General features: G+C 40.3%; 1 protein-coding gene across 1 annotated transcript; it reads left to right on the top strand.

Moving 5' to 3' along the window:
* The first annotated feature begins 5,158 nt into the window (after window positions 1-5,158).
* On the top strand, window positions 5,159-20,920 carry CARB (carbamoyl phosphate synthetase B). Its single transcript, XM_006848349.4, has 4 exons — window positions 5,159-7,095; window positions 14,816-15,508; window positions 16,408-17,142; window positions 19,644-20,920. Exons 1-4 carry the CDS (start codon window positions 5,782-5,784, stop codon window positions 20,448-20,450), a joined length of 3,549 nt encoding a protein of 1,182 aa, XP_006848412.1. The 5' UTR covers window positions 5,159-5,781; the 3' UTR covers window positions 20,451-20,920.
* The last annotated feature ends 4,061 nt before the right edge of the window (window positions 20,921-24,981 follow it).

The following is a 24,981-nucleotide window of genomic DNA, read 5'->3' as shown; positions in this document are numbered from 1 at the left end:
AGGTTTATACTAGAATTGACTTCTCCTCGAATTGGTCTATCCATGGGATAGGGTCGTCTGTGGTTTTGAAATTTTTTAATCCCAGATATTGCTAATTCAGCCAATATTCTGATAGGGATTGCCAATCCACCAAGCCGCCACAATTTTTATGGTATGCGATCTGGGTCATTGATCTTTCTTTTTTAAACCTTGCTTTTAGCAATAGCCTCTATTAATCATCTAGTCATTCACCAGATGAATATAAAAGCTGTATTTCTAAATGGTGAGTTAGATTACAAAATTCCCATGGAATAACCCACATGGTGCGGTTTGCAATGACAAACACGAGGCTTGGTATTGCATATGTATTGGGCAAACCTAATAGATATACAAGTTGCACTGATAGAGGGCATTGAGAAATAGTCTATCGAGTGCTAATATATTTGAAAGGGTATCAACTATGGCATACCTTGTATAGGTTATCCCAAGGTGTGGAAAAGATATAGTAATGCAAATTGAAACATTGAAGTCTAAGTTTTAATATTAACATTTGAATGGATTTTTATTTTAACTAAGGGAGTAGTATCACCAGGGTCAACTAAACAAACTTGTATTTCATGCTCAACAATAGAATCATGATTTAGTACTCTAAATTCTGATTGTGAAGAAGCAATAATATTTTGTATAACCTATCAATGTGGCCAAAATCAATATTAGCTATCACAATATAATGTGATAATTATGTACGTATTGCTATAGCATGCAATGATGTATATAATAGTAAATGTAGATATATTGCGTGCAAACATAACTCTATAAATAAATTAATAAGAGAGTGTGATAAGTCTAAAGTTGTTGAAATCAAAGGAAAATTTGGTTGATGCTTAAACAAAGGGCTTTGTAAGAGATGACATTGCTAAAATGTCAGGGAGACTGGGGCTAGAGTCCATAATCACTTACAGTAGAAACCTAACTAGTCTTTTGCATTTTTACAATTCTTGGTTCAATATGGTAAGAACAAATTGTATTCGTTTGTTTAATAGATGAAATTTTTGTAAGCATCCATTTTTAAAAAAATCCATATAAAGTTTAATAGTGACCTGTATGTAAGTAGGTTGAGTTATATATGATGGTTTATAAGTGACAATGTTCAAAAAGTCAAATGCAGCTGCCTCGGTGAGCTCGGAGGTGCAAGAACAAGCCACGGCCCCAATGAATTTTAAAGGCCGGGGTTGAGGTCCCCCCAGGGAGTTCTGTGGTAGTTTAGGGCCCCAAAACTCCTGAAAGAATAAATAATCAGATAACATAATATCCCTAAGATTGATTTTGTAATCTAAATATTCACAAATTATCAAATTTAATTAGAAGTTTCAAACTATTCACAAAATATAAGCCCAAACCGGTAATAAAAAAACAAAATATTCCAACTAAATAAGGTAAAAATGTCAAAAACAAAAATAAACAATAAAAGATATCACATCAATATAAAATCAAAAACGATATCAAGCCCTAATTCAGATATTGTACTAAGCTTTTCAAAATGAATTTCATATAGGTTCAAACCAAGAAATCACAAAATCTGTCAAGTTCTCAACTATAAACACGTGAAAATATCACAAAGAAAAAATATGTAAATGAATATCCAATCATAACACATTATACAAAAATATTCCAAACCTTAATTGAAATATTATAATGCACTAATTTTTTTCAAAATGAAACCGATCAGCGCAAACTGGTGATCTTTGGTCACCAGAAGTCCCCTTAAGAAAACACTTCAAGCTCCAAAAGGCATTAGGAAGTATATCTTTTGAATTCGTAAGAAATAAAAAATATTGAATTTTTTTTATCTTAAAAAAAAAATCTAAAAATCTAAATTATTTTAGCATTTTTCTTTCTATAAACTACACAAAAGGGGTTTTGGGGACTAGAATGCTCCTCAAAACCCCTTTCCCTCATTATAGGGTAAGGAGGAACCCCAAAATACCCCTGACCTAGGGTGTTTTTTGGCCCTCAACTAACCTATATCGGGGTGCCACTAGGCAGGTGCCTAGACATAAGACACCTAGGAATCATGCCCAATAGCTGCTTAGACGGCCTGGCGGCTAAATTTTTGAATCATAGTCAAAGTGTTCTAAGTATTAGGGCACTCATAATAGACACACTTGTATAATTGTGGAAGTGAGGCCACTTCCTACGAGATGTGACTTGTCTCTAGAGCACTCATGAATCATCATGTAAGTACAAGGAAGGCCCAAGGGTTGATAGCTAATGACGCCAAAGATGTATTAAGATGTATAATATTTATGAGTTGTACCATCAGTTTGTTGGTTAAGGAACATGGTTCAAAGCTATATGCTATCATGGAATTTGATGAACTTGGTAGAGTGTACCGTAAGTGAAGTTTCTAACGGAAAGATACAATTATGGTATGTAAAAAATATAGGGAATAAAACATTAACCCCCTTTCTAAAAGTGTAATCCCAAATAACCCCTTAGTCCTTTGAATATCCATGGAACCCCCTAAGTTAAATAAAAAACGATGTTTAACCCCATTACCTTTTCTATTGTCTAAATTAGATAATTTACCTCTCTCTTTTCTTCATCACCCTATTATTTACATCCTAGAAAACCTTTCATTCTCTTTTTCTTTCTCTTCTGTCTTCACACATGAGCCTTTTCTTCCCTTTCTTTCTAGCCACCTTCTCTAATTACTTCTCTCTATCATCATGTGAACCTTACAAGTAAGTTAAACGATGCAGCACAAACTCAATTTTTATGATAATGATAGTAGTAAAAAAAAAAGGTAAATTATGTATTTGGACAATGAAAAATGTAAAAGGGGGGGTTATTTATGGAGACTAGGGGTTATTTGAGACAATAATCCTATAGAGTGGGGTATACGTCATTTTTTCAAAAATGTATTGTTGCCTATGTTTTTCATATCATTATGAAATAATGGAGAGTATTTTCGAGTTTGAAAAAAAGTATATTGCATTTCAAAGTAGCATACTGCCAAATGTAAATTTATTAAGTTTTTAATAATGAGATAAAAAGTGGTGGACTTTTAGTCTCACATTGAATGACAGAATGAAGAAAAAATGAGTATTTTTATAGAGCTGAGGCTCTAAATAATGAAATTTGAGCTTGCCTAAAAATTTCACTAGAAGAGGTTGTTTTTTGATACCCAAATATCATCAAATTGATCATTTTAACATCAAAACACATGGACATGAGAAAAACATGGATTTCAAGTTTTAGAAATACTGTATTTTGTAACACATTTTTGGACAATTAATTTTCAAGATTTTCAAGTTTTCATATATATGTCGATCTACAATCTTTTTGTAGCTTTAAACTTTATAAATAACGATAAAAATATATTTTAAGGCTATCACAAAGATTTCCAGTATTGAAACTACATTTCTCAACACTATTTGAAGGTAGGCTCTAATTTGATTGTTTAGAACCTAGTCTCAATACAAACCTCACCCAATGTTATTTTGGGAAGGATGAAGTTTCTAAAAGGCCTAGGCTTTATGAAAAGAAAATAAAGCCTCACCTCAAATCCTCATCCGGAAAGCATTTTCGGCATCAGAAATCTTTATGATGGCTCTAAAATTAATTTCCAACAGCAACAAAAAAAATTTAAAACTAAAAAAATGTAACAGATCTGGTGGATCTGCAAACACTTATTTTTAGGGCGAAATGAATGGTTTAGATGATTTGTTGCAATATACACTATTTTAAAAATTTGAAATCCAAAATTTTTGCACAACCATAATGTTCAAGCTGAGATGATTGATTTAAAGGCTTTTCATCACTTGCATTTGTAAATTATACAAAAGTTATATACCCCCAAACAAAATCTAGTTGTCCAATTTAAATCAAGTGAGCTATTGATAGTTTAATCTAGATCCGATGCCCCATAGTATTTTAATTTTTTATGTGCCATTATCTCAATGGAGTGCAGCTAAAAATATTTACAATAAAATAAAATAAAATAATCAAAATACCTCTTAAAATTTTATGGGTATTTTGATCATTTTATTTTATCATGTCTGTTTTTATATTTTTTGTAGGTGTGAGTTTAAAAAAATAATGTGAAAATTAAAAATAATAATTATATTAAAAAAATATTTGGACTGTTAATTACACTTATTTTTAGATGGACCACCTATTTGCATTCATCTTTAAGATATACCTCTCGACACACATATTGTACAAATGCGGTTCAGCCTGAATAAAACAATTTTTCTACTTTCATTATGCAACTATCTGACCAATTCAAAACCAAAATTTATAATGATACAGGAAATTAGTGTGTATTTTATGTCACCACGGGACATATATTGTACACTTCCCGAGCTACTTACTCAACAAAGAATTACCATGTGATTATTCTTAAAGAAAAAAAATTGGATTTTGAGTTCTTCAACTATTAAATCTCATCGAAGTTTTTTTGTTTTTTTGGTAATTAGAAATTAGAAATTAGGAAGCTCTCCTACTCAAATCTCTGGATCCGATTTTTTCAAGAGTATATGCTTTTGAGTTTTTGTTTTTAGTAATTGGGCCTATAAGGTTACATCCCCTAAAATTGGGATCCTACGAATCTGGATTTTATTCAAGGAAGAAATTAACACTGTGCTCCTGCATGGAATCTAACCTTTTGACTAGATCATGGAGTAAGGAGATCCAGATAGAGAGGTGAAGAAGATACAGCAGTGTGCTCCTGCATGGAATCTAACCTTTTGACTAGATCATGGAGAAAGGAGATCCAGATAGAGAGATAAAGAAGATAGAGAGAGAAAAAGGAGATCCAAGAGAGAGCATTAGAGAGAGAAAGAAGATCCAAGAGAGAGCATTTAGAGATAGAAAGAAGATCCAGAGAGAGAATATAGAGAGAGAAAGGGGATCCAGAGAGAGAGAGAAGATCCACATAGAGAGAGTATTAGAGAGAGAAAGAAGATCCAGATAGAGAGCTTTAGACAGAGAGAGAATTTCCAGAGAAAGCGATGGGGGCCTGCATTTTGCCTGTTCCCAGGGAAAGGCAGCTGGTCCCCATCCCACAAATTGAGGATAAGCAGTGATAGATTAACCCATTTTTAGATATTAACTCAGATATTATCCGTAATGTTACAAAAGTTGTTAAAGTCTATACTTTACTGATTAAGAATTTGTCTGCAAAGGTTTAGGGCAACGACAAATCTCATCCTTACTCAGATGGTTATTATATGGTTAGCATGACTCTACGTTCACTGCTAATTTTAGTGCAGGGGTTTGCCCTAAAATCATTCCAAGATAAGAGAATAACCTAAAAATGGCGCTCTAGCTCCATTGACTTAACTTTTCAGGAGTTTTAAGGTAATCCGTTCTCTCTCTTTTGAGGAATAATCGAGAAAATTAGAGCTTTTTTGTTGGATTGCTTGCGTATATTGGCTTGTTTTCGTGAAAAAAGGTTCAGAGACTGGGTTTGCCTCAAAATTTTGGTCTAGGTTTACTTGCATTCGAGGTTTTTCCAGTGTTTTTCTTGATTCATGGTGCTGAAAGTGATCTCCAATAATCTGTGAAGCCCTTGTTTTTTCCTGTGATGTTCATACTTTGGGTTGTGGTTTAGCAGTTGTTTTCATCACAAACCCAGCCGAGTCCTGTTCATGGTGCCACAATTGATATCGTCTCATCTGTAAAACCCTGGTTTTCATTGTGGTCTTCATACTTTAAACCTCAGTTTTCGTTGTGATATTCACTCTTTTTCTTCCAAGATCAGTTCTTGTTGTATAGAGATCATTCTAGGGCATAAAAATGGCGACATGCATTCGACCATGTGACTACAGGTTCTCCTGCAAATCACCCCTAAACCCCATCTTCTTCTACTCTAGATTAAAACACCTCCCTGCTCGAAAACTCCATGTTTCGCAAATCCCCAAAATGTCATTGAAAAAACGCAATGATTCTTTGCAAATTCGCGCTGAGTCCAACGGTGGCAACCTAGAAACCCTTCAACCAAACCCTTTCCAGATATTATCAGAAAATGGGGTTCCAAGAGGTAAGAGAACCGACATCAAGAAGATAATGATCTTGGGTGCTGGTCCCATAGTGATTGGGCAAGCATGTGAATTCGACTACTCTGGTACTCAAGCATGCAAGGCTTTACGAGAAGAGGGATATAAAGTTGTGCTCATAAACTCAAACCCTGCAACTATAATGACCGACCCTGAGATGGCTGATAAAACCTACATTTCACCCATGACCCCAGAACTAGTAGAGCAGGTCCTTGCAAAAGAGAGGCCTGATGCCCTTCTTCCAACCATGGGTGGCCAGACTGCTCTCAATCTTGCCGTAAACTTGGCGGAAAGTGGTGTGTTGGATCGATTGGGGGTCGAGCTTATTGGGGCTAAGCTTGATGCCATTAAAAAGGCAGAGGATAGAGACTTGTTTAAGCAAGCGATGGCAAACATTGGGCTAAAGACCCCACCCTCTGGTATTGGAACCACCTTAGAGGACTGCTTAGACATTGCCAACTTTATCGGTGAATTCCCTCTTATTATAAGGCCTGCATTCACCCTTGGTGGAACAGGGGGTGGGATTGCTTATAATCGTGAGGAGTTCGAAGCAATATGTAAGTCAGGTCTTGCTGCTAGCTTGACTTCTCAGGTTCTGGTCGAGAAATCTTTGTTGGGATGGAAGGAATATGAGCTTGAAGTAATGAGGGATTTAGCTGATAATGTGGTGATTATTTGTTCAATCGAGAACATCGATCCAATGGGTGTGCACACTGGGGACTCAATCACAGTTGCCCCTGCTCAAACTTTGACTGACAAGGAGTATCAAAGACTTAGGGATTACTCGATTGCGATAATTAGGGAGATTGGGGTGGAATGTGGAGGATCAAATGTTCAATTTGCTGTGAATCCAAAAGATGGGGAGGTCATGGTGATTGAGATGAACCCAAGGGTGTCTAGGTCTTCGGCTCTGGCATCGAAGGCCACTGGTTTTCCTATTGCGAAGATGGCTGCTAAGTTGTCAATTGGGTACACATTGGATCAGATACCAAATGACATTACTAAGAAAACTCCTGCTAGTTTTGAGCCATCCATAGACTATGTGGTGACTAAGGTAACTTCTCATTATAGTTCTTTCTATCGCTTTGTCTTTGCATTTGTTGACTAGTTGTTACTAGATCTTTGATGTGCCTTGAGTTGTCTATGTCGCAATTGATTTTGTAATTTTTATTGCCATTTGGTTTTGTTCTCTTTGAAGTTATCTTCAATTGAAATGTTTCTGAAAAGTTTTTGATACATAATTAAACTGCAATGGATTGCTGACGTTTATAATGGTATCATGAACAATTTTTGGTGTTTGAGTGGAACTTTTGATGTTCTGGGTATTCATTAGTGTAATATAATGTTGCCCTTTACTTGTGCATGTTACAAGTGCAAGTGTCATGAAGAAATATCAGAGTATTGTAAATATGAAACCTTTCCTATAATGCAGTAGTCATGTTATCTGTGCATGAAACTTTGTGTGATGTGGTAGTTCGTTTACTGTGCCATATCCATATGGCAATATGGTTTCTCTTGACAGTTACCATGTCCTTTTGTTCCTAGTGGTATTAGAACTTTTCTCTTTCTATTGTGGAAAAGGGAAAGTTCTTATTTTGAAGTGGCCAAGTTTTATGTCTAAACAAACGTAACTGTGATAATGATCGAATCATACTTATAGAAGATTACCAAAAAAAAAAAAATTCCAAAAAAAGAAGAAGAAAGGATGCCTATCCCAAAAAAGAGAAAAGACAGTATCCTTCTAGAAAGAAACAGAGATATGATGATTACTTGTGCCCCAATATGATCAAGTCTTTTTTTATTTTTTTCTGTGTCTCTATTATTTATTTCCTACTTCCATGCTGTTTATTTAGAATATCGCTGATGTTTCATATATTGCTTTTGTAATCTTATTTTGTCTTTTGTGTGACCTAAATTTTGGGGACAACTTTGACTTGATTCTTTCTTGAATTCCAGTATATGCAACTGAAGAATTTCCCATTGATACAATTGTTTACTTGACATGGATAATAACATATTTTGCAATATAGTAGTTTATTTATGAGGTGTCATGTTTACTATAGTACTTAATTGCTTTTGTCCAAAATAATTAAGGTTTTCTTATGTTTGGTAATGGTCTGGGTATTCGGCACTGTTGATTTCTTTTATTTTCTTTTCTTGTTTTTGATTGTTGGGGATTTGATGCTGTTGATGATGTTTTTTCTATGATGAACATTTAGTTATCTTTCTTTAAGAAAGATTAGAATTTTCCTTTCACATGTAATGTAGGTGGCGGTGTATATGCCATACTGATTATACATTGGCTAACTATCCAGAAGGATAAAATTTTATTTGGCCTTAATAATGAAATTCCTTGTTGCATTTACCTTTTCTTCATGCTTCTGGTTTTGTTTTGTCTGGATCTTGAATCGTTTTTTTTTTTTGGGAATATTCTTCTCACTGTTTGATCGGCAAACACGTTATCAGGTAGTAGATGTCCTTGCATGCATTGACATATAATAATCTGTTTATATATACACACTCCCTTATATATTTTTATATGTAACATGCATGTGTATGTACGTACACACATACACCTTTCACACACTCACGCATTTGTTTGTTTTTTTTTTTATCTAATCGAGGCATGCTCTTTTCCCTTATTTTGTGGTTGGAATCCCACAAAGCCCTCATTTCACATTAACCTCCACAATTTTCTGATAGTGAATTAGAATGACAGAAGTCTTCAATGGATCTTTAGTATTATAAACCATGGTGCTGTTTTATTTCTTGCCTTTTTTTTTTTCCTATGAGTATGTACGCCATGCTTTTGAATAATCTATTTATCCATCAATAGCATCACCTTGGTTAGCAAAATAATATATTGGAAGACCCCAACTTATTTGATATTGTTAAGGAGTTTGATGTTGGTCTGAAATGATAAACTTTCTGCATTGTCATTTAGTTATTCTCAAGGCAGCCTCTTTTTTAATGGCTTCTTCTCAGTACAGCTCGCGAATGGATCTTTCTATAACGGTGAAATTACTTGCATGCGATGAAATGTTGTTCCTTATAGTGATGCTTAGAGAAAGGACTGCTTCTATGTTCTCAGGGAGGGAGGGAAGAGGAAAAAAAAGAGGAAAGAGAGGGGGGGGGAAGGTAGTTAGGGAGGGCTGCTTCCATAGTTTGTGACTTTGACTTTGGGAAAATACAAAATAAGAATATAGCATATAGCACACTCTTTGTAAGCATTGACATGCATAAAATGGGAATATTCACTATATGACTTCTCTATGAAGTGTGAGGATTCCTGAATATTTTCCTACAGTTCCCCACTGTTGGGCCCCTTTTCCCTAAGCACCGAGTTGGTGCATGCAGCCAAGTGCACAGGGTGCGTGCAGCCTGGCGTGTGCGGTAAAAGGTAGGCCTGTGGCTAGGCAGGCAGCCTTGTGCGCAAGGATGCGAGGCGGAGTGGCAAGTGTAAGAGGCATGCCAAGCCTAGGCAACCTGTGCATGTGGGTGAAGACAGCTTGGTGCAAGTAAGGCTGCTGAAGGTGCGACAGATGCAGGGTGTAGGTTGACTTGGGTAGTTCAACTTGGGTGGATCAGCCTAGTGGGGCTGAGGAGGTGTATGGATCAGCCTGGTGGGGCTGGGTATGCGCGTGGGGCAGCTTGGTAGGGCTGCACTGCCTTGGTCTTAGGGTTGTGTTCCCTAAGACTAAGTTGTGCTAGTTGGGTTCTAGGAGCAGACACGCCTCAGGACCAGGGAATTTGATACTACTCCTATGATTAAGGGGAGTGGGAGAGCCTTCCATCTAGGTGGGCAGACACCTGTAGAGGCTTGCAGTGGGCTCAACTAGGGGACTCGACCTGGTGAACATGGTCAAGTGGACCATGGGCCTAGGTGAGCTGTGTACCTGTGGCTGGGCAGGTATGTGTGTGTGAGAAGGTGTGCACAAGCAGAGGGCTTGATGTGGTGACTTGGTCAGGTGGACCTTGCACAAGGACGAGCCGTGCACCTGTGGTTGGGCAGGTGCGTGTGCCCTTGCAGAAGGTGGGCTGAGGGTTGAGTGGGTGCCTGAGTGGGAAGGTGTCCCATTTGAATTCAAACCGACCTTATTGGGTGATGTGGTAGGATCCACATGTTTTGAGGCCGAAGACCAGGGTACAAGACTCGGTCTTCCCCCGACATGGCAAAGGCCACAAGACTAGGATAGCCAGAGGGCTTGACCTGGTGAGACTTGGTCAGGTGGGTCAGATATGTTCGAGTCGGGTGTGACGACTCAGGCAGGTCGTGACGACCCAATGAGCGCTCAGATGGCCAGGCTGACTTGACGGTGGAGCACGCAGATGGGGCGTGAGTTGCAAGACGTTGCAACACGCGGACAGGGCGTGAGACGCGGGACGAGCACGAGGACGGGGCGTGACTTGTGGGACGTTGTAGCACGCAGGCGGAGAGTGAAAGCAGGACAAGCACGCGGGCAAGGCGTGACGAGCTGGCGTGCGAGACGCGGGTGATGGGCGTTAGATGCGAGGTTGGCACAATGGGCGGTTGTGCAGAGCTGGCGCGCGAGGCACGCGGGATGGGGCCTGAGACTAGGTCTCACGCTAGACGTGGCCGAGGCTGAGGCCTCGGCCCTAATCGATTGTGAGGTGGACTGCTGGTGGACAGCCAGCTGCCCAGGGCGTGGTGCGTGAGCTTCACGTGTTGTGGTTTCAAAATGTATGGGGGGGCTATAAAACCCCTTGCCTGGCCTTAGTGAAAGGAGAATCGTGGCTTGTACACATTTAGACTGTTTCGTAAAATTGGGCTTGTGGTTTCTTTTCCTCTAACCCCCAGCTCTAGATTGTGTGATTGTGTGTGGAGGCTGGTCTAGCCTTGGATTTAATATGGATCAGGGCTTGATGCTGCATGGGTGGAATGCGAAAAAAGTGACCCCGTGACAACTGGTATCATAGCAGGCTTTATGCATGGTTGGTGGGATGGCCGACCTGTGTGAGCATGTGGGAAATCTAGAGATGAGATTGGAGGAACTTACCCAAGGAGGCCAAGATGGAGGGTTGGGTGTAAACCTTGCTGTCTTGGAGGTCCGATTCGGTGCGGTGGAGGAACGCTGCGGAGTTTGTGATGCTCGTATGGGAGAGCTCATAGACGATGTCAAGGCCTTCACAAAGTTTTTCACCTCATGGCTCGAGTCCATGAAAGATGATTTGTTGCTGATCAAGAGGGCCTTGGGGAGCATCAGCGGAGGGCTGGACTCTCGTATTGTGAGAGTGCCAGAGCCTCATGTGTTTGATGGCCAGCACAACTTGAAGGTGGTCGAGAACTTCTTATGGGACATGGAGCAGTATTTCGAAGCTGCCCATACCCATGAGAAGGATCGCGCGGCGGTCTGCACAATGTTCCTCGCTGGAGATGCCAAACTCTGGTGGAGGATGCGGGTGGTTGATGATTCAAGGCCCAAGGTGAGCTCTTGGGAAGACTTGAAGAAGGAACTGAAGGAGTAATTATTGCCAGGCAATGCTGCCTGGGTGGCGCGCGAGGCTTTGCGAAAGCTTTGGCAGTCGGGCTCAGTATGCGACTACGTGAACGAGTTCGCGTCACTTATGCTCGACATACAGTCGATGTCTGAGGAAGACCGGCTATTTAACTTTGTGTTTGGGCTGCAGAGCTGGGCCCAGGCTGAGTTAAGGAGGCAAGGCGTGTGGGACTTGCCCACAGCCATGGCGGCAGCTGAGGGCCTAACTGACTTGAACCTTCACCGGGTAGTGGAGTCAAACCGCGAAGGAGGGCCATCGAGGGCGAATGGCGAGAAGATGGCCCGCGATAGGTGGACCAGAACCCAGAAGGGGGTAGCTCAAGAGAAGGAGGCACCCTGGAAAGCCTTCTGAGGCTACTTTAGATGCGGAGGCAACCATCGAGTGAGGGACTGCCTGCAAAAGCAGACCCTCAACGCGGTGAACCTTGTACAGGAGGACGAGGGTACCCAAGTGCAGCTGGGTTCATTGAACTTAATGAATGCCATGCAGCTTAGTTCGACCAAGGAACAAGATTGGGAGGAGACCAAGTTATGCGTCCGCGTAGAGGAGTTGGACTCAGAGGAGTCCAGTGATGACTCAAGTGGAGCCATCAAGCGAGCCCCATCGGTGGTGAGGGTGGGTTAGATGGAAACATCATCTGACTCATCTATTCGGTGGGAGATACCCTTTGACTCATCGGAGGGTAAGACATCATCGGCTAGTGGAAGGTGTGATCAACCTTGCCCTAGTGGTGCCATAAAGAGGAAGTTCGGCAACCGGCATGAGTATCGCAGGCGTTGGTCGACTTGCGAGTAGGCTGGAGGGAAGCTGTCCTCTTGATGTCGCAGGAGGCGACACGGATCGTGGTGGCAGCCTCGGAACTGGCCATGGACCCTTGCACTCGGTGGCAGTGAAGGACCTAACCTGGTGCATAAACATGATCTTGGCGGCAGCAATGGACCTGGCCAAGAGGGCTAACTACTTGGTGGCAACAACGGAACTAGCTAAGTAGATGAGCTGGAGACTTGGTGGTAGCAATGGACCTGGTCAAGTCGGCAGAGCAATGGCTTGGTGGAGTGTCTTGATGTTTTGCCTTGAACTGTGGTTTTATGGGGACCTAGGGAGAGGCAGGTGTCTTCAAGACGAGTTCAGCTTGGTGGCAGCAAACGGTATTGGCCAAGTGAATGAGAATGGCTTGGGGGCAAGTGGACCTATCCAAGTGGGCTAAGCGGAGGCTTAGTCTGTTGAGTATGGACCTTGCTCTGAGTTGGGTTTTATGGGGACCTAGCGAAGGGTGAAACTTCCGACGAGGACATCGGAGTTTAGGTGGGGGTGCCTTGTCAGGCCCCTTTTCCTTAAGCACCAAGTTGGGTGCACAGGGTGCATGCAGCCTGGCTGTGAGGTAAAAGCAAGGCCTGCAGCTAGGCAGGCAGGCAGCCTTGTGCTCAAGGATGCGAGGAGGAGTGGTAAGTGCAAGAGGCATGCCAAGCCTAGGCAACCTGTGCGTGTGGGTGAAGACAGCTTGGTGCAGGCGTCTGATGCAAGTAAGACTGTTGAAGGTGCGACAGATGCATGGTGCAAGTACGACTGCTAAAGCTGCGACAGATGCATGGTGCAAGTCGGCTTGGGTAGTTCAACTCAGCCTAGGGGGCTGAGGAGGTGTATGGATCAGCCTGGAGGGGCTGGGTATGCACGTGGGGCAGCTTTGTGGGGCTGCACGACCTTGGTCTAAGGCTTGTGCTGCCGAAGACTAAGTTGTGCTAGTTGGGCTCTAGGAGCAGACATGCCTCAGGACTAGGGATTTTGATACTACTCCTATAATTGAGGGGAGTGGGAGAACCTTGTGTCATGGGTGGCTAGCAATGGACAAGGCTCTGTCTAGGTGGGCAGACACCTGTGGCGGCTTGGAGTGGGCTCAACTAGGGGACTAGACCTGGTGAACATGGTCAAGTGGACCATGGGCCTAGGTGAGCCATGTACCTGCGGCTGGGCAGGTACGTGTGTTCGAGATGGTGCAAACAAGCAGAGGGCTCAACGTGGTGGCTTGGTCAGGTGGACCTTGCACAAGGACGAGCCGTGCACCTGTGGCTGGGAAGGTGCGGTGCCCTTGTAGAAGGTGGATTGAGGGTTGAGTGGGTGTATGAGTGGGAAGGCATCCCATTCGAATTCAAACCAACCTTAGTGGGCGATGTGGCAGGATGCCATGTTTGGAGGCTGAAGACCAGGGCGCAAGACTCGGTCTTGCCCCGACGTGGCAGAGGCCTCAAGACCGGGATAACTAGAGGGCTCGACTTGGTGAGACTTGGTCAAGTGGGTCAGGTATGTGCGAGCCGGGTGTGACGACTCAGGCAGGTCGTGATGACCCAACGAGCGCTCAGATGGCTAGGCCGACTTGATGGTGGAGCACGCGGACATGGCGTGAGTTGCAGGACGTTTGTAGCTCGCAGACGAGGCGTGAGACGCGGGATGAGCATGCGGACGGGGCGTGACTTGCTGGACGTTGCAGCACGCAGACGGAGCGTGAGACTCGGGACGAGCACGCGGGCGAGGCGTGATGATCTGGCACATGAGGCGCGCGGATGGACGTGAGATGTAGGGCTTGCACATTCGGGCGGTTGTGCCGAGCTAGCGCGCAGGATGGGGCGTGAGAGTCTCACGCCAGACGTGGCCGAGGCCGAGGCCTCGGCCCCAACCGATTGTGAGGTGGACGACTGGTGGGCAGCCAGCTGCCCATGGCGTGGTGCATGGGCTCCACCTGTTGTGGTTTCAAAATGTGTGGTGGGGCTATAAAACCCCTTGCCCGGCCTTGGTGAAAGGAGAACAGTGGCTTGTACACATTTAGACTGTTTAGTAAAATTGGGCTGAGGCCCCTTTGCTATCTTTGTGTATGTGCTGTGTGGTTTGTTTTCCTCTAACACCCACCTCTAGATTGTGTGATCGTGTGTGGAGGCTGGTCTAGCCTTGGACTGAGTGCGGATCAGGGCTAGACACCGCACGGGTGGAATGCGCAAAAAGTGACCCCGTGACACCCACCATACTTGTGACCATTATGAAAGCATTGTTTGATATTTTAGCAGTGATTGTGGTTTACCTGATTTCTCCACATTGACCATAATGCTCAAATTTACTGTAATTAATGAAATTACCCATTTCCAAGGAATGAACTTACTGAAGTTTGGCACTCTAACAATGATTTTAGGTTAGTATTACAAATCTGCAGTTATCTGTTTTGCCAAGAATGCTCAGATTTGAGATTGCCCACTGTATTTTTGCAGATACCTCGGTTTGCATTTGAGAAGTTCCCAGGTTCTCAACCGATACTGACAACCCAGATGAAGTCAGTCGGTGAGTCAATGGCTTTAGGTCGTACATTTCAAGAATCATTTCAGAAGGCGGTTAGATCACTAGAGACAGGACATCCAGGGTGGGGTTGTGAGCCTGCTAAGGAATTGGACTGGGATTGGGAACAACTCAAGTATAGCCTTCGCGTTCCTAATGCAGATCGAATTCATGCAATATATGCAGCGATGAAGAAGGGAATGCGGGTTGAACAGATTCATGAGCTCACCCTTATTGACCCATGGTTTCTTTCGCAGCTTAGAGAGCTCTTGGATGTTGAAATGTTCCTTTCAGCCACAAACTTGTCTCAACTCACCAAAGAAGATTTTTATGAAGTAAAGAAGAGGGGTTTCAGTGATAGACAGATTGCCAATGCAACATCATCCACCGAGAGAGATGTACGTGTTAGGAGATTGTCTTTGGGTGTGACTCCAGTGTATAAGAGAGTTGATACTTGTGCTGCAGAGTTTGAAGCTGATACACCTTATATGTATTCATCATATGATTATGATTGTGAGTCTGCCCCCACTAAGAAGAAGAAGGTGTTGATATTGGGTGGTGGACCAAACCGTATTGGACAGGGTATTGAGTTTGATTATTGCTGTTGTCATGCATCTTTTGCTCTTCAGGTTAGTGTTTCTTTATATCGGGTTCCATTATTGTCCTTTTATGCTTTTTTTCAAGTTGTTTGATGTTCACTGCATAAGGCAGAATCTACTCGCCTAACATCAATATGAATGGTTGGTGTGGATGCATACCATCCCTTGAGGCTGTGACGGCTACCGGAATTTGAAACATAGGCTGATTTATGAACTATTTAGTGGCAAATATTCTCCAATATGCCATATTTAAATCAAAAAAATGAGGGCATTGCTTCCATTTTTTACCAAATCTTACTTAATCGCAATTTCCGGTGGGCAGCCAAGGTAGGGCTGGCTACAAAGCATCAAATACAAAAAATTTGCAGTTGATTGATTTCTCAAAGATTTTTTCCTTTTCTTAATCTTAAATTTTTTTTAAGAAAATGAAACTTTGGAAAGGAAAAAAGAAAAGAGAAGAAAGAAAACTAGTCTAATGAGCAAAAGGGAGTTTGGAATAACCCGCCAATGTCTTTTTCCACATAGCGGGCCTGGCTATGAAAATGCCCATGGCCCAAGGGCATTTTTTGCCCTCAGGCCACTGGCAGCCCAAGGGGGGCACACCTAGGCTTTCACCTAGGGTTGGCCCACCTAGGTGGGTTCACCTCTCTCCTTTTGAAGGTTGAGCTATGCTTTAGGCAAGGCGCCTAAGCTCCCATCTGCCTTGAGGTGCCGCCTAGGTGCCCATGGAAGGAACTTTTACCAATAAAGAAGAAAAATTCAGGAATAAGATCTGGACATGTTAGCTCCTAATACCCGCTCAATAATATTGGCTGAAATCTATTTAATAGTTTCTTTGCCTCTCCCTCTTTTCCCTTAAGATATTTTTGTTGAAATTCCAAGCGTTGTACTAAGGTGATAACTCATGTGTTGTCATGTGCATGGTGCAGGCAGCTGGTTATGAAACCATAATGATGAACTCAAACCCAGAGACGGTCTCAACTGACTATGACACCAGTGACCGCCTCTACTTCGAGCCCCTCACAGTTGAGGACGTCCTCAATGTCATCGACCTCGAGCGTCCTGATGGGATCATCGTTCAGTTTGGGGGCCAGACCCCACTTAAGCTTGCCCTCCCGATACAACACTTCTTGGACCATCACAAACCCATGGCCGCAAGTAATCTAGGCCCAATTCGCATTTGGGGCACATCCCCTGACTCCATAGACGCAGCTGAAGACCGAGAACGATTCAATGCCATCCTTAATGAGCTTGGAATCGAGCAACCGAAAGGGGGGATAGCAAAGAGTGAAGCTGATGCTTTAGAGATTGCAAGAAAAGTTGGGTACCCAGTTGTGGTCAGGCCCTCTTATGTTCTTGGCGGGCGGGCCATGGAAATAGTGTATAGTGATGAGAAGCTTGCTCGGTACCTCGAAAATGCAGTGGAGGTGGACCCTGAGAGGCCTGTGTTGGTTGATAGGTACTTATCAGATGCTTGTGAGATTGATGTTGATTCTTTGTCGGATTTGGATGGTAATGTGGTGATTGGGGGTATAATGGAGCACATTGAGCAGGCAGGGGTGCACTCCGGTGACTCAGCATGCTCACTCCCTACAAAGACAGTGCAACCTAAGTGCCTGGAAACCATCAGGACTTGGACTAAGAAGTTAGCTAGACGTCTCCAGGTATGACTGTATCTTTTATGCTGGAAATGTTTCGTGAAGTCTATATGACTTACACTGCTGGATTTAGATTTAGAGTTTGTTTCCGCTTTAGAAGTTTATCATATTTTTTGACGCTTTGAATGGGTAGATGGAGAATCTACATGTTGGCCATTTTACCTTACCTGGCAGCTGAGTTGAACTGAAGTTTTGCTTTACAATGTTCAAGAAGACAGGGGCGGCAGCCCGGGCAGTTAGGGTTTCCAATGGCCTGGTGGGCAGAGGAGAAAGAAGAAAAGAGAGGAAAGGGGGAGGGGGGTTTTGTGGGTTGGTTTTCAAATTTCAAATTTCAAATTTCAAATTTGCATTATAAATTAGAAACAAAGCCAAATATAGCCAAAAATATGTTATAATCACAAAATAGAAAACCCTTTAAAAAAAAACTAACATAAAGTTTTATCATAAATGTAAATCCAAACTTCAAAAATAAAAACAAGAAAATGATAAAAAGCATAACATAACACAATACTCACTAAAATTGCTTAACACAATACTGGACAGCCTACCCAAGTGGTTGGGTGGCCGATTTTTTAAACATAGTTGCTTAATGTCATATGAAATTCTGCATTTGAAATAACTTTAGTTAATCAATGTGTTACTTATCACTATCAAAAGCAAAAAATCAAAATAAAAAATCCAAGAAGAAAAATGCATTTTTGCCTTTTCTGATTGATTCTTTTGATCTGTGTTTAAAAAAACACAGATCAGTGGGGTGGATCGTCCTTCGACCAATCCTGTATCAGATCGCCATATCGCCGATCTCTATCAGTCTGGATAGACGATCTGATCTTGATCGGTGATCTGAGAAATACTTAAAAAAATAAAACAAAAATCTAAACATATAGCTTATTGGGCCCCAAACTTGTTGCAAAAGGTTGGGAGGTGCTAGTCAGAGCGCTCTTTGAGCAGTTTAGTAATTGTTATCAATACTATATAACATATACTTGATAAATCACTTATTCAGCCAAGAATTGGAATGTTCTTGAGTGATTCCCGATCTCGATTGGACGATTCCCGGTCCTGATTGCAATATTTGAAATACCGCTTTTGATAGAATGTTGAACTCTAGGTGTTTTCTGCGGAAGTTACAAAAAACATTTATTTAGTTTGGTCATTTTCTTTTTTGTACATCAACACTTTCAGTTACTTCATTAAAAAAAAATACTTTCAGTTGAAATGAGCAAAGATCAACTTGACAGCTCTAATAATAGCTTGCTATTCGCATTCAAACCACTCTCTCTTTCTCTGTCTGTCTGTGTTTTACTCATTGTGGCTAATGACTGCTGGTCTTTCAAAGTGATATGGTGTATGCATGTGGCTAAAGACTGCTCCAATCTAGTCAGTATTGTAGGTAGTGCGGACTGATATCCAAGGAGCTATGGGACATAAGCTATACATAGTGATTGAGAATGTTCAATATGGTGGTGTGGAAGAATGATTAAAGAAGCTGTATCTCATAGGATTGGTGTGGTGAAGAAGAATAAGACATGCAACATACACTTTAGAAAACATATCTATGAATTAATGTGTTCAATTATGAAAACAAACTTTCATAAAAAAGGAAAAAAGAAATCTTAAGGCTAAATCCTTGTATATGCTGATGATGTTACTGATTGATTAGCTAAGGAGTGGGCTTGAATATCTTACGTTCTTGGTCTAAGAGATTATTTGGTTGTAGGCTAATCTAACCTCCTACTTTCTTGGTTTTTCTTTCTAATTCTCTATATGGCTCTTTTTTGCTTTCTGTGCATCTTCTTATGCATATTCTTACGTACTACTGAATTACAACTTAATGTATACTTCTTTTTCTTGATGAATTAAGCACCAAACATAAGGAAAAATAAGACTTTTGAATTTATAACACTCATGGTGAACTTAGATTCATGATCATCATCATCCGAGCCTTATCTCAGCTATTTGGGGTCGGCTCAGGGTGAACCTAGATTAGTATTCCAAAACAATTTTTTTTGTTTGATAATACTATTCCAAAACTTTTGACTACAAAATTCCCTTATATACTAAAAAATGACTTTTGATTATACATGGTACATGTATTTTAGGAAGGGAATTTTCTCCTCTCAAAATCCATCCAAAACTCAATTTCAAATTTTAAAAAAATTCGTTTGATTTTTTGAATAATGAATTTGAGTGTAATTTTTTTAAAAAAATTACATATTTGTCTTTTTTTTTAAATTTCAAAGAAGTTATTGTTATTATAATTTTTATATTTATAGGAAAATTAGTTGTCAAAACTTTCTAAGTAAACAGTTCTAAGTTCACCATTAGTGTGGTATATTGTAGATAAACCCTATATGTGTGTGTTTGTGTGTGTGTGTGTGTGTGTGTGTGTGTGTGTTGTGTCTGTGAGGGTGTTGTGCATGTGTATGTGTATTTCAACTATAAAAAAAATGTTCATTCATTACTTAAAGGGTATCGTATTCTTTGTAATGTTTTTGCTCATGCAGGTTTGCGGCCTGATGAACTGTCAGTATGCTATAACAGCCTCCGGGGACGTGTTCCTCTTGGAGGCAAACCCCCGAGCCTCACGCACTGTCCCCTTCGTCTCCAAAGCCATTGGGCACCCCCTCGCCAAGTACGCCTCCCTTCTCATGTCAGGTCTATCCCTCAAAAACCTCGACTTCACCCACGAGGTCTTACCCCGTCATGTCTCTGTAAAGGAGGCCGTTCTCCCCTTTGAAAAGTTCCAAGGCTGCGATGTCCTCCTTGGCCCTGAGATGCGAAGCACTGGTGAGGTCATGGGGATCGACTTTGACTTCCCAATGGCCTTCGCAAAGGCGCAAATAGCTGCTGGCCAAAGGCTCCCCCTCTCAGGGGTCGTTTTCTTGAGCTTTAACGACCTAACAAAACCCCATTTGGGGGCCATAGCTCGTGGTTTTGTGGGATTAGGGTTTCGTATTGTGGCCACTTCAGGCACTGCAGGGATGCTTGAGTTGGAGGGGGTTCCAGTTGATCGTGTGCTCAAATTGCATGAAGGGAGGCCTCATGCGGGGGATATGATTGCAAATGGGCAAATCCATGTGATGGTCATTACTAGCTCGGGGGATGACTTGGACCAGATTGATGGGAGGCAATTGAGGAGGATGGCACTTGCTTACAAAGTACCAATTATCACAACAGTGGCGGGGGCACTGGCAACAGTGGAGGCTATACGGAGCATGAAGAGGATCCCGGTGGAAACAATTGCCCTCCAGGAGTACTTTGAGCAGTCGGCAGATGTGAGACAGGAGTTGCGGCCGGCTGGGGCTGTTTGATGAGAGAGAGAGAGGGAGAGTCTTTCTTTGCGCCCTTGGGAGCCAAGCTGTGGATGTTTGTTTTTAGCTTCAGCTCTTTGGTGCCGGGAAAACTTTCGATTACTTTTTTGCATGTGTCAGTAGTGGTGTTGGTGGTGTGGTGGTAAGGTCGGGGATTGAGGCCAGATGAGGGTCCCAAGTTTCTCGCATTCTAGTCTTGGATATAGGAGTTTTGAGTGTTGAATGGTGTTGTATTATTTACGAGTTGCTTCCTGATCCATATGAAAGTAGCTGTAGTCCTGTTCGTTCGCGTCTTATATCAAATTTTGGGGTGGTTCTCTCTTGTTTCTGGTGGTGGTCTCTTTTCTTCTTTTTTTTAACGTACCAGGGGCTCAATGAGGGCCCATAGTAGTAGTGTAACGATGCCTGAGGCAATGGGTGCTGTTCTAAGATATTTGAGCTGTTATATCATCAATTCATCATTCATTGAATTCCTTTTCCTGCATAATGCTTCAAGTACACAAGAAATGCCTTCATGCACAAGTGGGAAAAGATTATGTCTTTTCAGATTGTGCTGCCGCTCAGAAATCATCTCACTGCAAAGAATGGCATGTGTTGGTGAGTTAGCTTAGAGAAATGCAGGGTTTCAGATTGTTCACCTCATTAATACTATAATGCCATATGTCGGTACGTTAGCTTATGGAAATTCATGGTTTTAAAATTTTCACCTCATTTTTGCTAATCGGCGTGTATGGCGTATCCCAGTAGGAGTGGAGAATACCTAGTTTGCAATTTTGCAGGACATCACATTGATCTGTCAGCTGAAAAATTTCACAAAGGAAAAAGAGAAAAAGAAAAAAAAAAGTTTATTGAGTTCTTGGAAACTTTCGATCTCACCGTCTTCTCAATGCAACAGTGGATTTACCAATGGATAGAACACAGAATGATCCATTTTTGAGGTGAGATTTCAATTTTATTATTTTTTCTTTCCTTCTTTTGAAAGTTGATCCTAGGATGAATAGTATTAAAACTCCCTGTGTAGGTTGATGCCCATGGGTAATTTTAGTTGTACTCCCAAATGTGTGTAATATTTTCCATTTGTCTTTGGGTATAAAATCTTTTCCAATTATTAGTGAGCGCTTATATTATGCCCCTACTAGAGCAAAAAATATATTTGGCTCCCTCGGGCAAGGAACTCACACTGGAGGATTTTCTTGTTCTTAGTTTCTAATAATTTTCTTCATTTAAAAATTTAGATTTTTTTTATTAAAAAGAGCGGTGATAGAGTGGCCCACCCTCCTCTTTTAAAATATTTGTGTTTTTTATTTTTATATTTTTGGAATTTTATTATTGAAGGCAGCCGATGCCCATGCCGCCCTATTTTTTTCTAGTGCCCTATTTTATATATTAGTGCCTCTCATTCTCTTTCCTTTTTCCCCATGGGAGCCTCCCATTGAGCTTTGAAATAAGGAAAAAGTTTATATAATGTGTAAACGTTATGGTGTACGAGTAAAGTGGCCCTAAAAAACCAACTAGAGAAAGTTGTTCTTATGTTGGAAAACTCTTAAATCGATCATCTCGACCTTGACCTCGAGATTCATAAACTTGAAAAAGGGGATTTCTAATACTAAAATAGTGTTTTTCTTTTAACATATTATCTGAATTGTCTATTTTTAGGATTTTCAAGTGTTTATAGATTTGATTGATTGTCACCATTTCTAAAAATGTAAAATTTATAATTGGGAGCAACAATAGATTTTCATATCATTGTAAGACTTTGTGGTACCAAACCTGCATTTTCAGCATAGTTTTGATATGCTTTAATAGTATAAAGTTGAAACCTAATACAAACCTTACCCTTGAAATAACAAAATTATTTGTCCTATATTCATAAAGGACTTGGTTTCTATGCAGCCAAGCCTACATATGTAGAAATGCGGGCCTCTTAATAAATCTACTTTTGAGATGGATTTTAAAGCTTAATTTTTAAGGACATTTAATCTCTAACATGGAGATCATGAATATGAAAAAATAAATAAATTTTAAAAATTAAAAATAATAATTCTAGTAAGAAAACATTTGGACCGTTAGTTTCCATTGTTTTAGATGGAACACCTACTTGCATCCACCCATTTTTAAGATAGATGCTTTACACTTTCTGGACCGCATATGTAGAAATGCAGTTCAGCCCAGATGAAACAATTTTCCATTCACAAAATAACAAAATTATTGGAAGCGCATTTAAAATCGAGAAATGGTTTAAATCAAAAGCTGACGTTGAATTAGGTGGAAATTGATTCTGGGTACAGCCATGTACAAGCTAGAGACTAAGTGTCACGCCCCAAGAATTTACAATACTGAAATTCCTGAGATGTGACCGTCAAAACATATATACATCTCTTGATAGGACAAATTTACAGTGGCGAATTCTTACAAAGTAACAAAAGAAAGTTTAAGCACAACTACAATATCTTTCAGAGTTGATCCTGACGAGCACTCAAAATGAAACCGCAGTTATGTTGAAAAAATGTTTACCATAATTTGATGAGTTTGGCTACTCGGTAAGTGATCATCATAATCCTAAAAATAATCATGGTTGAAAGATATCAATATTTTCAAAAAGGAGACCTATTAAAAGAAATGCATCAACAGTTTCACTTTAAAAAATGTATAATTAAGTATAATTCGAATAATTGAAATGCGTATAACATTTTAACGTCAGTGCATAATTCAAAAGATTTCACAAAATACCCTACTGGCGTCCCAATTAGGTCACCTATATACCCCATCAGCGTCCTGATGGGTCTACTTAATCCCTATCGGCGTCCCAAATAGGTCCACTTAATCCCTGCAGGTCCACTTATACCTCATCGGCGTACCTGATGAGTCCACTTAATCCCTAAGACGTACCAGATAGGTCCATTTATACCTCACCGGCAAACCGGATGAGTCCACTTGCATACTTAAAGTATTTTTAAATCTCTTTAAACATTCGAAAGCAGCAATATCATGTACTCAACATATCACTGAAATTATTAATATGAATTTCACTGAAACCATTAATAACAATCAATTTCAATAACATTTCAAAAATAACCAGTCAAATATTTTGGGCTCAAATTTAGAAAGGTAGCAGTTCGTAAAGACATTTTAGCATAATTGTCAATCTAATATGTATAAAAAAAACTCTTATAGAAGTTCAAGAATACAGAATTATCACAATTTATGGGATGTCAATTTGTAAATAAACATTTCACAGACAATGCTATTATCAAATGCAAAAATATCAGTTTTCAAATAATAAGGCAGCCATTTGCACATGAATTTTACAATGTCTAAATATTAAAAAATAGTAGGAAGAAATATCACAATTTTACTAAAAGCAGAAATATCACATTTATTTCTAATAATTTTGCAGTATCTAAAATTCTCTAACAATAGCCAAGAAAAATAAATAAATTTATTTCTAATAATTTACAGCATTTAAAATTTCTAACATAGATAAAATATTACAATTTTATTAAAAAGAGTATTTTTCAAAATAATGGGGTCGCTTGCGTGTAAAATTTATCGCTCCTAAAATTCATGATAATAAGCAGAAGTAATTATTTCATTTCATTTTTAAAAAAGAATGGATTACTTTTCAAGATAATGAAGTCAATTCCATATCAGCATGATGGTCCTTAGGGACCATCACTATTTTTAAAAGCTTTTACCTTAAGCTTTTGCAGCGCCGCCACGTCCTTTAGCGGACGTGGTTTTCATGTGTTAAAAGTGGTTAATTACACAACACCTCATACACATGATAGAGGCGTTTTAAATAAATTAATTAAGACGAAAGGTAAGACGTCGCCTAACAACTCCTTTCTCGCTCTCCCTCTTACAAACACAGTGAGCTCCTCCCTCTAGCCGAATTTTTATCGGAAGCTCCTTCCTTATGCATTTAAGTGTTTTTAAATTGTAAAAATCGAAAATATTTTTAACTCGCAACTAAATGTTTTTTTCTTTCTAGTGGTATGGTATAGATTATAATTTATTTTTCAAAATCCTCCCTTGGCATAAATTATTTTTAAATTGTAAAACACTGCAATAGAAAATTAGAAAATGAGGAAAATGTCCTTATTTAAAAATGAAATTTTTTTTTTAAAAAAGTCTTCTATAAAACCTTATGAGCCTTCTATTAAGGATATTTAATAAAATAAATTTGCAATTAAAAATTCTAACCCTTAGCCTAAAAATTTTATTATGAAAACTCATAATTAAAAATTTAAAACATTAAAAAAGTGTCTCATTCCTTGATCTACTTGAAAGTAAATAATTAATAAAATTAGAAAATAGGTATTTGGGTTCTTCCTTTGACGCAAGGAGACCACCTTCTTTATAAACCGCCATAGTTCCTTGGTGAGAGGTACGGAGACATTTCAATTGCCAACTCCAATTTTTTAAAGAGAAAATTATTATTGAATGTTACCAAAAAAATTCTTATTAAAAAAAAACCAAGTTACAAGATGCATATAAATTCACTGGATTCATTGGGAGGAAGTAATCACCA

Source organism: Amborella trichopoda, chromosome 6 (genome assembly GCF_054954075.1).
Source record: "Amborella trichopoda isolate Santa Cruz 75 chromosome 6, AtrichopodaSantaCruz75HAP2 v2.0, whole genome shotgun sequence".
In the NCBI taxonomy this organism is placed as follows: domain Eukaryota; kingdom Viridiplantae; phylum Streptophyta; class Magnoliopsida; order Amborellales; family Amborellaceae; genus Amborella; species Amborella trichopoda.
This window is presented reverse-complemented; position numbering and strand designations above follow the sequence as displayed.